Source organism: Rutilus rutilus (assembly GCF_951802725.1).
Source record: "Rutilus rutilus genome assembly, chromosome: 17".
NCBI lineage: Eukaryota > Metazoa > Chordata > Actinopteri > Cypriniformes > Leuciscidae > Rutilus > Rutilus rutilus.
In genome coordinates, this window is record NC_140230.1 from 36,947,707 (window position 1) to 36,964,647 (window position 16,941).

General features: G+C 40.1%; 3 protein-coding genes across 4 annotated transcripts in view; 2 read left to right on the top strand and 1 right to left on the bottom strand.

The window, feature by feature from the left end:
• iqgap3 (IQ motif containing GTPase activating protein 3) overlaps positions 1 to 3,381 on the bottom strand; it is a 32,993-nt gene extending 29,612 nt beyond the window's left edge. Inside the window, exons 1-7 of one of the 2 annotated variants that reach the window (XM_084385794.1) lie at positions 3,033 to 3,381; positions 2,484 to 2,571; positions 1,405 to 1,561; positions 865 to 942; positions 689 to 765; positions 529 to 596; positions 123 to 236 (exon numbers count right to left, since the gene is read on the bottom strand). In XM_084385794.1, coding sequence (XP_084241920.1) covers positions 123 to 236; positions 529 to 596; positions 689 to 765; positions 865 to 942; positions 1,405 to 1,561; positions 2,484 to 2,571; positions 3,033 to 3,063 — 613 coding nt within the window. In that variant the 5' untranslated portion in view covers positions 3,064 to 3,381. Of the gene's footprint in view, positions 1 to 122; positions 237 to 528; positions 597 to 688; positions 943 to 1,404; positions 1,562 to 2,483; positions 2,572 to 3,032 lie in introns of both variants that reach the window. The other variant, XM_084385793.1, reaches the window with a different exon arrangement.
• Positions 3,382 to 5,802: 2,421 nt separating this feature from the next.
• ttc24 (tetratricopeptide repeat domain 24) lies at positions 5,803 to 13,268 on the top strand (the record flags this gene model as incomplete). The annotated part of the gene is made up of 8 exons (XM_084386049.1): positions 5,803 to 6,041; positions 6,789 to 7,076; positions 8,293 to 8,494; positions 9,469 to 9,675; positions 10,567 to 10,695; positions 12,400 to 12,521; positions 12,886 to 12,963; positions 13,137 to 13,268. The coding sequence occupies exons 1-8, from the start codon at positions 5,841 to 5,843 to the stop codon at positions 13,266 to 13,268; spliced, it is 1,359 nt and encodes a 452-aa protein (XP_084242175.1). The 5' UTR covers positions 5,803 to 5,840.
• Positions 13,269 to 15,280: 2,012 nt separating this feature from the next.
• Positions 15,281 to 16,941, top strand: part of gnrhr3 (gonadotropin releasing hormone receptor 3) — an 8,610-nt gene continuing 6,949 nt past the window's right edge. Inside the window, exon 1 of the mRNA XM_084385829.1 lies at positions 15,281 to 15,570. The gene's annotated coding sequence lies outside the window, so the exon portion shown is untranslated. The remainder of the gene's footprint in view (positions 15,571 to 16,941) is intronic.

Here is a 16,941-nt window from a genome sequence, read left to right on the forward strand (position 1 = left end):
AAGTTGAAATGAACATTAAGATTTATAAATACAGAAGTATTTTTTGTGTGTTTAATCATGTTAACAAACGAGACCTTATTGATTATAAACATGCTGAGGAAGCTTCTGGCAGTGACACGCACCTGCCGCCTCGTCCACTGAGAGCTCATTGGCCAGAATTCCTCCGATCTTACTGAACGCTGGCATCTGAATCCCGTATTTATCCAGCTCCAGTTTCATGTTATTGATCTCCTCCTCTGCAGAACACACAATCAGTTTATAGACAGACAGCTGCGTTTCCAGATGCTGAAACACACTACAGGCACGGCTGTGAAGCGAAAGTATATTTACTAGTGTTGGGCAACGATTAATCGCATCCAAAATAAAAGTTTGTGCATAATATATGTGTGTGATCTGTGTATAATTACTTTGTATATATAAATACACACATGTGCATGTATATATTTGAGAAATATTTGCTTGTATATACTGTATATATATTTATATATAAAATAACACATTTTTCTTAAATATACACATGCATGTTACCTGTGAACTTGACCTTCCCACACAGGTCGTGGATCTGAGGAGCGAGTCCCAAACGAAACAGGTACAAACTAACACAAGAAACCATGAAATAATGAATAACTGTAATTAAACACTCAGAAGTGGTTATTCTGGATGATGTTCAGACGTCAGGTCTGCTGACCTCAGAGCATGAATGCAGTAGACGGCTCTGGGCATGTTCTTCTTATCATACACATCCGTCGTCTCTGGATGAAACCTCTGCAGAATATACAACATCTTCTTCAGTAATGTGAAATATTCACTACAGTAGACAACAGTTCCTGTCGAACTATGGGCCGAAACACGAGTGTGATTTACCGTTGGCAACCCGACCTCCATCATGGCGTTCCTCCAGTGGTTGATGTTGTCAGTGTGACGGAACTGAAGCCCGCTGGCCTGAGCAGAAAACATCAGAGATTCAGCCCATTATGCTCTTTTAAAGGCTGCTAATGTTGTTTTTGAGTCTCCTGAAACAGGTTCACACGCATCCGAGATTAAAAACACTATTTTCCTCATAATCTCTCAGTGTTTGAAACGCTTCCATCAAGGATTCAGTCTCTAAGCCCCGCCTCTCTAAGAGCTGCTCTGCTCTGATTGGTCAGAGCCAGATTGATCTCTGGTTTAAACTTGCGCGCTCAGTCATCTCCACATTGGATTGAGGGAAATAGTGCTTCAGCAAGTGTACATCGAATGTACACTTGAAATCAGAGAGGATTGTGGGTATAACGCAGCGAACGAATGTAGGGAATGATGTCGTATAAACAATTGCCATTCAAACACGGTCCTGTGATGTCTGCCCCCTGCTGGCTAGGACATGCTCCTGATGCCATGGCGCGTGTGCGGTCACTGATCGCTCACCTTGTATCGCTCCTGGTCCAGGTCGTAGATCTTCTTCAGTGGAACCACACCGGGAGCGAAGCAGTGTCCCAGTTTAGCCAGATAAACCCCGTTCCTCAGCGCCTCCTCCAGCTCAGTGGGAGACGGCAACAGCTCCTTCAGACACGCCTCCATCCACCTGACACACACACACACACACACAGATTCACACCTGTCCACATCTGCAGTTTAAAGGTTCTCATCAAAAATGAAAATTGCACGATCCCTTTAACACCGTCAGAAGGCCTGCAGCGAATGATGCTCAAAGTGCTGGGCAACAATTAATCGCATCCAAAATAAACGTTTGTGTTTACATAATATATGTGTGTGTACTGAGTATAATTATTTTGCATATATAAAATACACACATGCATGTATATATTTAAGAAAAAATGTGTTATTTATATATAAAATATTTATATATATATATATATATATATATAAAGTTACGTATAAATATATACAGTATGAACATGCAAATATTTCTCAAATATATACATGCATGTGTCTGTATTTATATATACAAAATAATTATACTCAGTACACACACATATATTATGTAAACACAAACTTTTATTTTGAATTCGTGCCCAGCACTCATTTAAATGTATATATTTTTCACCCAGTGCATATCATTAATTTATGACTTGTGGTCTACAGTCTTCAACTTGGACGTTGTTTGAAGGAGAGCACTGAACCTGGTGTGGATGGAATAATATGCTTTTCAATAAAATACTGTAAAGAACTTTAGTTTTTCTCTGATTAATTACAGAAAAACTTTTTAAAAGGAAAAAGATTTTTTAAATCGTTGAAAGTTTCAAAAATAACTGTTTGAACACATTATGGATAATATTTCACCAAGAAATACATCAGACACACCTTGCAGCGGAGAAACTGACAGCAGTGTGTGTGAGTGTGAGAAGAGTGAGTGATTGAGTGTGTGTGTGAGTGAGTGCATGCAAAAGAGAGTGTGTGTGTGTGTGTGTGTGTGTGTGTGTGTGTGTGTGTGTGTGTGTGTGTGTGTGTGTGTGTGTGTGTGTGTGTGTGTGTGTGTGTGTCACCTCTTGGCCTCCTCCAGACGGCACAGGTATTGATACGCCACATTCTGAATCCTCTGTTCATCCATTTCCTCTGCGGTCAGACGCTCATCTGAAATCAACATCAGTTCTTAAGCACATCTGACATCAACATAAACATAGATGATTTTAAACACAAAACCTCAATCACATTCAACAGCAACATTACATTTCAGTCACATTTAACAAAACCTCAATCACATTAAACTATTCAAATAAAATCCCAAACATATTTCACATAAAACCTCAATCACATTTAAAGTTAAACCTCAAATAAAACTATTCAAATAAAATCTCAATCATATTTAACAGAAATATAAAATCTAGATGATTTTAAACACAAAACCTCAATCCCATTTAACAGCAACATTACATTTCACTCACGTTTAACATAAATCCTCAATCATATTCAACATAAACCTCAATAACATTCAGCATAAATCTGTCATATAAACACAATCACTCTTCCGTGACTCCGGTTTGTTAGACTGACGAGTTTTTATTGACATGAATGTGTTTTATTTCAGTACTTACAGCCAGACCGGGCCTGAACACTCTCCCCCATCTCTGATCTTCCGTCGATATCGATCAACTGAATCTGATCGATCGCGTTCTGATAAACCGACACACGCACACGCGCACGCGCTGATCTCTGACAAGCGACGCGATTCTCTTCTTATCAAACTCCTTCAGTCTGAAGCCGCGAATTACTGACGCTCTCAGTCAGATGCGCTCAACAGATGTTTAATACATCTATATCGATAACTGGGATTAAACTCTCATTCGGCTCTGATTAATAACTCAGATAAATGTGGACTGAGAAGAAAACGCGAAAGCTCCCGTCTGTCGGTTGTTTACGGTTTGAATATCCCGCCCGCTTCTCATTGGCTCCCGCACGGCTCCGCCCACTTGATGACGAAGGGGTGTGTCGCAGGGTGTTATGGGTACTGTAGTGTAAACGAGTTTTCAAACAGCAAACCAGCGAATAAGAGTCCGTGTTTATTTGTATAAAGCACAAGACTTGCTCTTTTTTTATTATTATTGCACTTATTTATTTATTTTGTGTGACAGAGATTTTCTGTTCTGTAGATTCTTTGAAAGTAAAGAATATATTTTATAAAATACAAATATGGTCATACTTTTAGGTTGTTTTTTAATTGTTTTATTTCCAACAAATAGCATGTCCGTGGGTAACTTTTATATTACATCAGAAGAACACATCACATGCTCAATACAATAGACATTTTAAAAAAAGAAAGCAAAGGGACAAAAAAAGAAAGAAAAAAGATATATCTATATTGTTGAATAACCATAAATAGATACTTTTCATATGAAAATGTTAAATGAAGAGCATATTGCAGTTGTTTTATTTGCTTTGTTATTTTTAGATTTTGACATCACATCAATGCACATTTCAATCTCCTTCTTAAGTGAATTTACATTTGTGAATATGAAATTTATTTAAAAATAAAATAAAATGTATAGTGAAACCAGCATCCTTTGAGCAATGGCCCTTAATGCAATAACCTAATATCACACAGGCTATTTATAGGATAAGAGAAAAGGTTTAAAATATTATGATGGTCACAGGTGAAACCACATTTACCGTCACTGCCGTTTCCATAGACACGGGTGTAAACAGTGTGGTCAGGTGTGCACAGAGAGAGAGACACCTGTCTGTCTGCTCACCTGTTCATACATCATCAGCTCCAATATTACGACATGATTTTAAAGGGCAAATATCGGACCATGAAACATGACGCGCATCATCCGAGGAAAGGGCCGCTCTGACCGAGTTTATCCGTGTAAGTGTGCGTTTCTTTCAGAGACAAACTCCAGCAGATGTGTGTGGAGAACGTCTGTTCTGGTATTATTCCGTATATTATATTGTTTACTCAAGTTTTATGGCGCATATTCTTTATATTCGGTGTCAGTGTGTGTGTAATGAGTGTTTAGTTTGCTGTGGTAACTGTGTGTTTATAGTGACACTCTAGAAGACTGATGAATGATTAATCAGTGAAGTGTGAATTAATCCTCTCTGTCATTAACACACACTTTAAAACTAACCAGGAAGAACAAAATATGTTCTTAGAATGTTTCATGTTAAGTTATGAAAACATTATTTCTGAACATATGGTTTAAAAAACTTCTTTTTTTTTTTCTTATGCAAACATTCTATTTGACATTCTATTTGATCATTTTGCAAACATTATTGTTACTATATATATATATATATATATATAAATTTGGATATATCTGATCATTATAACGTATTTTGATTGATATAATTTCTACATTTTATTAAATAAACTAATTTCAGAGCTCTGTAGCCTATAGATCATTACACAAAAACATCTGCAACGTTTTGTAAGGTTTGTTGGGCGGTAAAATACAGCATAGCCTAAAAATAACTTATACAAAACGTTCCCTAGCGGTTATTGTTAGGCTATTTAAAATAAATCATTTATGGTTGCAAAAAATAAAACCTAAACGGGCCACATCTGGTACATGTGGATTCAAGGCGTACCGGCGTGGGCCGGATCTGGGCCGACACTTTGCCGTCTGGGTTCTTAAATACTTGGAAGTAATTCCTGGGTACAATTTACTTTACTTTAAAAAAGCTTCAATATCACCTCAAATATATTTCATTATAAAAGTAGCATGTAAAAGTTTTTTTGTTTTGTTTTTAACTCATTCATGCATTCAGCCGATGCTTTTATACAAAGTGATTTGTATTGTATTCAAGTTAGACATTTTATCAGTTCATGCATCCCTTGGGAATCGAACCCATGACCTTGTCGCTGCTTCAGGAACACATTAATGCCCAAATATTTTTTTTCCCAGATATGTCATACATCTAATTATTTGCACAATTGTTTATTGTTTGCATCTAAATGAGTTAACTTTAGTAACCAGTGGCCATTTATCTCTATTTTTTTTAAAAACACCTCGAATTGATTGAGATTATAATGGTTTTCATGTGTTGCATTTTGAAGTAATTCAAGCTCTTCCTGTAGTTCACACACTAGCAGCAAACCAAAAAGTGCCTGAAAAAAAGAGTATTACAGACATTTCCTAGCCTTTGAACTAAATAAATGAACTAAATTTAAAACTTTTTTACAACAGAAATGAAGCCTCACTGAACTTACTTAAGCTGGACTGTGACGCTATTTTCTTCTAGAAACAAACTCTGTTGCATTATTTCCCTGTTATCTCTGTAAAGCTGCTCTGAAACACTGTGTTGTAAAAAGCGCTGTATAAATAAAGCTGACTTGAGTCCTCGTTCTCCGTGTCTCAGGCTGAGCATCATGTGTTCCCGCACCTGTGGTGTCCTGTGAGTTCATGGCCTCTGATGGGTCTCGGGTCAGAGACGCTGGTGAGAAGAAGCAGAAGAGGAGCAGGAGGAACAGATCTGATGTGGTGGAGACAGAAGCTCAGGTGGAGATCGAGAGACTGACCGCAGATGGACATGAAGCGCTGCAGAACCGAGACTATAGCGCTGCGCTGAGACGCTTCAAGAGCGCGCTGAGAGCTGCCACCACGGTACCTGAAATCATGCAAACTCAAGAGTCAACCTGAAATCAAAAGTGACTTGATAATTAATGTACATATTCTTTTAATGAGCCACCTGTCATATCCATCTTACTTTGCAACACTATTTTCTGTGAATGTGTGAGACTTCCGATTCATTACCAGCTGTAGGAAACAATAAAGTCCCCCTTGTACTCTTAAAACTCACCAAAATGACATATTTAAACTTTTTAAAAAAAATGTCTTAATGCATTAAAATATCTTGAATGTAACTCGACACCCTTGTCTCATTTAGTATGCGTGGTTCTATGAATATGCAAATGAGCCCCGCCTCCACTCACTCACTCAGCTCAGAGATCCACTGGTTGACGATCACACGTTGATCTGATTGGTTACAAGGTAGTTTGTGACGTCAGAAACACCAGCGATTTCAAAGCGTGTGTTTGAGACTGTCTTTGGTTCACTGCAGTTTTAAGGAGGAAATACTCAGCAATGGTGTCGACTTATGAATTTACACATGCTTTGTCTTAAAGCGTATTAAAAACACCACATAGACACATAAACAACATTAAAATCTGGATATTCACCACAGGGGGACTTTAAAACTATTTGCACTACAAACCAGCCCCGACTGACTCCGCTTCACGACTTATTCACCGTACAGCACTATAGCCTCTCGTACCTTATCGCTTACATATGACTCTCATACCAGCCAGAGAAAGATAATAAATATCTTTAATGCTCTGATTCCTCCTGCAGCTCAGAGAGAAGGGTCTTCAGAGGACGTGTGTGTTGAACCTGGGCGCTGCACTCGTGGAGGCGGGTGATCCTCAGAAGGGGCTCGAGGTGCTGTCCCGGTCCGGAGAGCGAGGCGAGCGCATCGCTGACCTGCAGTTTAACCGGGCCGCGGCTCACGAGGCGCTAGGAGAGCACACGCAGGCCACACACAGATATCATCAGGCCGCGCAACTGTACCGCGCGCAGGGAGACGCCGGCGCCGAGGGAGAAACCTGCGTCAGACTCGCTCGCTGCCACATGAAGAGGAAGGTAAAACACTATGTAAAACAAAAAACTCATCTTTGATCACCAAAATGACATATTCTTAATGCCTTAAAATATCTTGAATGTAACTCGACACCCTTGCCTCATTTAGTATGCGCGGTTCTATGAATATGCAAATGAGCCCCGCCTCCACTCAACTCAGAGATCCACTGGTTGACGATCACACGTTGATCTGATTGGTTACAAGGTAGTTTGTGACGTCAGAAACACCAGCGATTTCAAAGCGTGTTTTTTAGACTGTCTTTGGTTCACTGCAGTTTTAAGGAGAAAACAGCCCCGCCTCCACTCACTCATGACATATTACTTAACTTGATTTTAACCACTTTAAGGTCAGCATGAAATCAAAATAGATAATTTGTATTATTTTATGGAATATTGAAGTGTTTATTCTAAATGATTTATCGGTGCACATCATTATTGTGTTAAATTCATGCTCTTCTCTTCTCTGATGACGAGGGCGGGGCTATAACCTGTCACTCACATGAGATCCACCAATAGCAAACCACAACCATCCAATCAATTCCCCTCAGACACAATCAAGCCCCGCCCACATTTGTTCTTGTTCCAGAAGCGTTTCACTCGGATATACGGCACAATAGTGAAGTGGTTAAGAAAAGACTCATGCAACTTCTGTTTCATGCCGACTTTAAAAGTGATAGTTCTCAGACACTGCAAAAAAGAATGTGATTGTATTTTTCTTTTTTACAGAAATGTGGAAAAGCTGGTGCTCGTGGTGCTCGTAACACCAAGATCATGGGTTTGAATCCCAGCAAAATTAACATGAATGATACAAATGCATGCCATCAACGCAGTGTAAATATCTTTGCATAAAAGCATATGAGACAAACTCAAATTCTGCTGTAAAGCAGCTCTAAATAGACATTATCCACATTAATTCAGTTCAATAATGGTGTCGATGTTGCAAAATTCATCCGTTTTTTGTAGCTTTTGTTGTGCACCTGTTTTTGGTTTTTGTAAACATCATAGTTTAACTATCTTCAGACTTAACATTTTACTGCATTCGTAATGTAACTGAGAACAATGATGTCATAATTACATTTGAAGTGGAATGGCCACTGCATGCCGAACTGTGTTCCTCTAGATTGTGTGTGAAATAATGCAGTTAGTTCTATGGAATGTCCTCACATGTATAGCAAAACAAACCTGTGTGTGTGTGTGTGTGTGTGTGTGTGTGTTGCAGGAGTGGGACGAGGCCGCGGCGAGTTTCCGGCGAGCCGCTGAGAGCTACAGAACAGCGGGGAACACGTCTGCGTCTGCACTGGCACTGAAGGATGCTGGGAAACTCATGCTAAAGAGCGGCCACAACGCCACCGATGACATCATCAGCGTGCTGACGGACAGCCTGGAGATGAGCGCCGACATCACCGACCAGGAGACGCTGGGTAGTGTGTGTGCTTCAGTACGATCATTTAGTGATGTACACTACACATTAAAAGAAAAAACAAATTACTTATTTTCAGCACCTTTATGATTTTTTGCCTTGTGACATTATTTTGCATGAAAATGAACCACAGTATTCATGCATAGATATTCTGGAGAATGAATGAATTAAATTCTTTGGATAAAAGCATCTGCCAAATGCATGATACCCTCAGAATGATAAAATACATCAAAAAACTATTTTTTGGGGGGGTTCAGTGCGGCTGCATTTAAACATGAAAATATGTGGCTGAAATTGACCAATAAACACCATAATTTGTTTATAGAAATTAGAAAATTTGTATATTCCACAACAAATCAGCGTGTCGAAACTTTGAATGCATGTTCATGACTCAAAAGTCACAAAATATCATGAAAAAAAATCATAGGTTACCTATTGTTTCCAACAATTTAGAAGACACTTCATATTCAGTGATATTATTGATCTGACTGCACTGACACTATCAGATGAGAACAGAACTTGATCTGAATAATGACTCTCTCTTCTTCTGTAGAGCTGCTTCACTCCTGAGTCTAAGTTTGTCTCATATTTGATGAAGTTTGCATCATTGATTCTGTTATTTTCCTGTTTTTATATCAATAAATGTGACATGACTTCATGATTCAATTCAATTCACATTTATTTGTATAGTGCTTTTCACAATACACATCATTTCAAAGCAGCTTTACAGAAAATGTCCATATTTCAATTTACAGTGATCTGTTATCATAGGAAAAGTCACAGTTAGCTAAAAATGTATTAATTTAAACAATGTAATAATTTTATGCAGATACAATGAAGATTGAAGTTGAAGTAATGAATACTTGTTTGTTAACAAATGATTATGACATTTAGAAAAAAATAGCAAAAATAGCTTGACCCTCCAGATTAATTATTCTGTTGAAATGCATGAAGGGATTCTCACCTGTGTTTCAGGGAAGCTGCTGAACGACGTGGGCTTGAGTTTCTCTCAGATGAGGCTGTTCTCCGAGGCGTCCGAGTGTTACGAGCAGGCTCTTCCTCTGGTCGCATGTAAACCGCACAGACTGGCGGTGGTTCTGCAGAATCTGGGCGCCGTCCACAACACTCTGGGTCAGTACCAGCAGGCTGTGCGGTTCCACCGAGAGGCAGCGGCGCTCCACGGTGAGACACAAACAGCAGCAGAATAATAATAATAATAATACATTTTATTTATTTGGCGCCTTTCTGGACACTCAAGGTCGCAAGAATATGCATAGCAATCATATACACACGGCAAAAAGTCAATGCAATGGAATTATTCTTGAAGCATCTGTAATATCATGCATCTAAACTCACTCACATGCTTATATTGAGTGATTACATAAAAAAATGGCCCCACAGAACAAGACTATTAAAGAATTGTAATAGGACCTAAAATATACTCATTTCAAAAATTTGTCTTGCAATGATATGAAAAATTAAGCAATTATGAAGTTTCTAAATAAAACTATAATTTAAAGTAGGATATTCTAATAAAATATGCTTTATAGTCAATGATGGTCTTTAATAATGTTCTCAAAACATTAGCACAAAAACATTATTTATTTATAAACATCAGCCATGGAATGTTTTTAACTGAAACAGTTGGATGTTCGTCTAATGTTTTTTAAATGTATCTAATTGTATCAGAACGTTCAGAGAACATTCAAAAAGGAACATTCAAAAGGAACATTCAACATTCAAAAGGAACATTCAAAAGTAACATTCAAAAAGTAACATTCAAATGTAACATTCAAAAAGTAATATTCAAAGGTAACATTCAAAAGTAACATTCCCATAATGTTTGAAGAATGATGAAATGGAACCTTCACATAACCAAGAAAAACATTTTAAAAACATTTAAGACACTGGATGTTTTGAACGTTCAGAAAGCCTTCAGAAATAGCGTTTTCATAACTTAAAAAAGTTGTCGAACATATTTTTGTCAGCTGGGTGGATGGAGGTGCACGAATGTCTAGTGATTATTTCTGGTGCACCTGTAATATCGTGCATCTGAACACATCGTGTCCGCAGGTTCTCTGGGAAGTCGCGGGGCTCAGGGTCGGTGTTTCAGCAATCTGGGTTTCGCTCTAGTGGAGCTGGACGAGCTGGAGGAGGCATGGGAGAGTTACATACACGCACAGCAGGCCTTCAGAGACACCGGTACTGAACACACACACACACACACCAGAGATGGGTACTCGAGTTAGAGACTCGGACTCGAGTCGCACTCAAGTCGCATTTTAATAGACTTCAGACTTCACTTGGACTCAACAAATAGGACTCGTGAATATTTTAACTCCAGGACTCCAGTGATAAAGACTTCAGACTTGACTCGGACTCCAGTGATAAAGACTTGACTCAGACTCATGACAAAAGACTCCAGACTTGACTCGGACTCCAGTGATAAAGACTCCAGACTTGACTCAGACTCCAGTGATAAAGACTCCAGACTTGACTCGGACTCCAGTGATAAAGACTCAAGACTTGACTCAGACTCCAGTGATAAAGACTTGACTCAGACTCCAGTGATAAAAACTCCAGACTTGACTCGGACTCCAGTGATAAACACTTGACTCAGACTCATGACAAAAGACTCCAGACTTGACTCGGACTCCAGTGATAAAGACTCCAGACTTGACTCGGACTCCGGTGATAAACACTTGACTCAGACTCCAGTGATAAAGACTCCAGACTTGACTCGGACTCCAGTGATAAAGACTCCAGACTTGACTCGGACTCCAGTGATAAAGACTCAAGACTTGACTCAGACTCCAGTGATAAAGACTTGACTCGGACTCCAGTGATAAAGACTCCAGACTTGACTCGGACTCCGGTGATAAACACTTGACTCAGACTCCAATGATAAAGACTCCAGACTTGACTCGGACTCCAGTGATAAAGACTTCAGACTTGACTCGGACTCCAGTGATAAAGACTTGACTCAGACTCCAGTGATAAAGACTCCAGACTTGACTCGGACTCCAGTGATAAAGACTTCAGACTTGACTTAGACTCCAGTGATAAAGACTCCAGACTTGACTCAGACTCCAGTGATAAAGACTTCAGACTTGACTCAGATTCCAGCTTAAAGACTTCAGACTTGACTCAGACTCCAGTGATAAAGACTTCAGACTTGACTCGGACTCCAGTGATAAAGACTTCAGACTTGACTCGGACTCCAGTGATAAAGACTTCAGACTTGACTTAGACTCCAGTGATAAAGATTCCAGACTTGACTCAGATTCCAGCTTAAAGACTTCAGACTTGACTCAGACTCCAGTGATAAAGACTCCAGACTTGACTCGGACTCCAGTGATAAAGACTTCAGACTTGACTTAGACTCCAGTGATAAAGACTTCAGACTTGACTCGGACTCCAGTGATAAAGACTTCAGACTTGACTTAGACTCCAGTGATAAAGATTCCAGACTTGACTCAGATTCCAGCTTAAAGACTTCAGACTTGACTCAGACTCCAGTGATAAAGACTCCAGACTTGACTCAGATTCCAGCTTAAAGACTCCAGACTTGACTCAGATTCCAGCTTAAAGACTTCAGACTTGACTCAGAGTCCAGTGATAAAGACTCCAGACTTGACTCAGAGTCCAGTGATAAAGACTTCAGACTTGAAACAGATTCCAGCTTAAAGACTTCAGACTTGACTCGGACTCCAGTGATAAAGACTCAGACTTGACTCAGATTCCATCTTAAAGACTTCAGACTTGACTCGGACTCCAGTGATAAAGACTCCAGACTTGACTCCAGATGAAAGACTTGTGAACATCTCTGAACACACACACACACACACACACACACACACACACACACACACTATCTCTGCTACACCTCTGTCTCTCTCTGTGCAGACGACGCGTCCGGTCAGTGGCAGGCCTGTGAGGGTCTCGGTGGGATCAAGCTGCAGATGAGAGACCCAGAGAAAGCCTCCGTCTACTATAAAGACGCCCTACGACTGCTGTGCAAATGCCAGGTGAGATCTGACTGGATTTACCGGAATATAAGTGGATTTTTTAATCTGAAATTCATCTTCTATAATCCAAATAAGGAAGCAAAACATGCGCAAACGCACTCACTTTGATTTGTATGTTTATTTGTAAAGCGCATTTAGTTTCAGGTTCTGCTCACCAAAGCTGCATTTATTTGATCAGAAATACAGTAAAACAGTGAAATATTATGCCAATGTAAATCAGCTGTTTTCTATGTGAATATATAGTAAAGTGTAATTTATTCCTGTGATCAAAGCTGAATTTTCAGCATCATTACTCCAGTCTTCAGTGTCACATGATCCTTCAGGTGATCTGTTCTGTATTGATAAAGCTGTGTTTGATCTGCAGGATGTGTCTAGTTCAGTGCAGGAGCGTCTGGTCAGTAAACTGAGCGAAGCCTTACAGCAGAAGCTGCTCCTACAACAGGTCAATCTATCTATCTATCTATCTATCTATCTATCTATCTATCTATCTATCTATCTATCTATCTATCTATCTATCTATCTATCTATCTATCTATCTATCTATCTATCTATCTATCTGTCTATCTGTCTGTCTGTCTGTCTAAAATTGTAAGAATAAATTGCCCAATGGTGCAGTCCTCCTCACGATCACTGACGATGTTCTTCAATCTCCCTCTCAGAGAGGAGCGACGACACACCGAACCGTCCCGGAGCGACATCATCACCCACGGCTGCCACGGTAATGCCACGCAACACACACTCTTTTAGAGACACAGAACATGCTCCTCATGTGTGTGTGTGTGTGTGCAGGTCGACGGCTGTGCGGTCTGATGTTCAGCAGGGGAGGAGAGAGATGCAGAACGCAGAAAACACACCCAGTAAGAACTGAAAAAATCAGAGAAACACACATTACTCTCGACAGGAAAACATCAAGAGTTGCAGATGAAAGTGTGTTTTCTTTCGTTCTCTTCAGACGCGAAGAGCCACAACGAATCCATAATGTCATCAGAGTCTCGTCCGCGTCAAGAACAAGAGCGAACACTACCAGAGGCCAACAGGTCACACACATACACACACACACACACACACACACACACTAATGTGATATGAGCTGATTTTAGAGCACATCTCGTTTAAATCTGAGTCTGAAACCTGTTGCGTGTGTTTGTCAGGAATCTGAATAACACGTATGATAAAGCAGAGGTGCATCAGCAGAACTTCTCTTCAGACTCCTCAGCACACGGCGAGTCCAAATACAACATTCACACACACACACACACACACTATTCACTCATGCTGGAAACATGAATAACTGACTGTGACTCTGTACAGGTGATGTGTCTGAATCTCTGAAGCCGGAGCCAGCACAGGTGAACGGGTACGATCTGCTTTCTCATACGCTTCTTCAGTTTTCTGCTCACATCGAATCTTTTTGACCTTTTAAAAACAGCTCAAATCAGGCAAATAAATATTGTGCCGATCATGTTTGTAGTGAGAGATGATCATTTAATGATGTAAATGTTTCAGCGCACACCCATTGGCCAGGAGCACTGTGACTCCGCCCCTCACTCAGCAGGACAGCGATCAGGCCACGCCCCTGACGAGGAGACTGAGGTCCAGATTCTGCACAGTCATGTGACAGACACACACGTGCACAGGATCAGATCTCCATTGGAAAGAGGTTTTAGAGGTTCTTGTGGAACATCCGACTGCAATCCCGAAGGATTTCTGGGTTCGGCGTGAAAGTGAGACTGAACGCTGAACAGGAGGACTCGCACCTGCAGTTCGTGGACAACACTTGGGATAAAACGCGTCTGATAAATGACGTGAACATAATCTATTGAAAGATGAGGGCGGATCAGACGAGCACGAGCGACTTCAGCTTCATATGTCATGTTTATTTCATGCTGTATTTCTGCATTTGTGATGGTCTCTGACCAGGTTCAGCAGAGATCATGAGTGAATCACTCGAGATTAAAGCACTGTACTGATAATAGCTGAATAAATTTTATATCAAAACTCTAGATTTATTTTACACAATATTTTGGTGCTGCAACTAGTAGTAAAGAGGAAGCGATGATCAAGAAAAACTACATTTTTACCTGAAGTTGAGCAGTTTTTTACACTTTAAATGATAAAATAGTCATTATATCACAACATAAAATACTTAAAGTCCCCTTGTAGTAAAAATTGCATCCCTTAAAACTAATCTTTGATCACCAAAATTGCATATTTAAACGTTTTTTTAACCAGTCGCAATTATCTTTTAAAATGTTTTATTGTGTGGCGGAAACAAGCTTCCACATATTTCTGACCCATCAGTGGCGTTTGTGAGATGTTCAGCATCTGAAACCAATGATCCGCATATGTTCAGCTACATTCTCAAAATATGGTCGCAAGGTTGACTCAAAATTAATGTATTAATCAATAACCCAGCTAACAGGGAACGTTCTCTTTTTTTTTGTCATGTGGATTCTCTCTCTCTCTCTCTCTCTCTCTCTCTGTGACTCTTTTGATCTCTCTCTCTCTCTCTCTCTCTCACTCTCTCCCTCTCTCTCTCTCTCTCTCCCTCTCTTTCTCTCTCTCTCTCCCTCTCTCTCTCTCTCCCTCCCTCTCTCTCTCTCCCCCTCTCTCTCTCTCTCCCTCTCTCTCTCTCTCCCTCTCTCCCTCTCTCCCTCTCTCTCTCTCCCTCTCTTTCTCTCTCTCTCTCCCTCTCTCTCTCTCTCCCTCCCTCTCTCTCTCTCTCCCGCTCTCTCTCTCTCTCCCTCTCTCTCTCTCTCATTCTACATTCAGTCTGTTCTCAGCGCAGCTCTCTTCAGTACGCCAGGATTCTTCTTCTTCTCCTCTTCATCATGTCTTGTGCTTTCCCTAAACTCAGGTCTGGATTAGAGACAAGATGATGCGGATGCGGACAGAGCAGATCCCGATCATCATCATCATCATCATGCGCACATTTCCTGGGATGTGAACCCTGGATCCTCAGTAACCGACAGGAGAAGGATCAGTGCGATGGAGAGACGTATCCGGAGAATCAGGATCCCAACTGCATTATATAGATAAAAACACTGAGGTGAGTGTCTAATTTACTGAAATATGATATCATATGTTTCCTAACGTAGGCTATACCTGTGTGATGTTTCGTGTGTTTATTAGCATGGTAATACTAGAGTAAAGTTGACTGTAAGCCATCATCACATGAATCTGGGTTTGTTTCTGACCGGACTCCTCAGTGAAACTCCGCAGATGAACAACACTGTAAAAGAGTCTTTTAAACGGACAAGAGTCCAGATCATTCTTTCATTAAAAGCCTTAAAGTCCCCCTGTAGTCAGTCCTTTTATCCCTAAAAAATAATCTTTGATCAGCAAAATTACATATTTAAGCGTTTTTTCCTTAAAGAATAATGTCTGGATTTTCACCACAGGAGGAATTTGAGTTGAACATGTGAAGTTGAAATGAACATGAATATTGTATTAATATGATAACGTTTATGCAGTAGAAGCACTAGTCCTATATAGTATATATCCTCGTCTTCTACTGTTCAATATAGACCTGACATGATTTACAGTCAGTGGTGCTCCTATTTTGCATGTTATTTGCATATTATAAATTATATTTTAAAGCATAAAAATGAAAAAGATCATGAATGTGTTTTTTTTTTTTTTTTGCATTAATGAACAAAACCTGATCAGAGCAGAATCTAAAAGGCATCTGACTGATTAACTTTACATCACAACATTTCTTTGTTGTATAAGTTACATTCATGCATTTGGCAGACGCTTTCATCCAAAGCGAGTTGCGTTGCGTTCGAGACACACATGCATTCCCTCATCGAACTCCGACAGAATCAGGGAACGTCTGATCCTCATATTAAAGCATCAAACTCCACTGAAACTGTTCAGAGTTCTGGTTCGCTGTCCGTTCGATGGGTTTGCATTACACACACACACACACACACACACACACACGACTGATTCTCTCAGCACACCTTGTTCTTTCTCAGTGTTTGTGTGACTGAATTCCTGGAGCTCAGGAGCTTTCCCGGGCCGGCAGGGCCTGTTGTTCAGTTCTCCAGGCTCAGATTAGGGCTTTGGCTGAAGGTCTGCGCTGGTTTCTCCGCAGGAGCTCCTGACGGCCTCTTGCTTCGTGTTTAACACTGGTTCAGAGTAACACAGACACACACACGACAGCTTTTCTCTGTTATCAGCTCTGGTCTGAGACTGAATGACTGTGTGTCAGGGAGTTTAAGGGCCAAAGCTGCTCACAAATTCACAGGTGAAATTCAAAGTCATCGATGTAAATTCACCATATCCGTTTTCTACGTTATTGATCTATTCATCCATGCAAATGATTCATTTTTCAGTTATTTCTGACCTGCTCATTATGTCATAACTGGACTGCTCTATTGATGTATGCTGGTCTTCTCCAATCATTTTGTCTGCT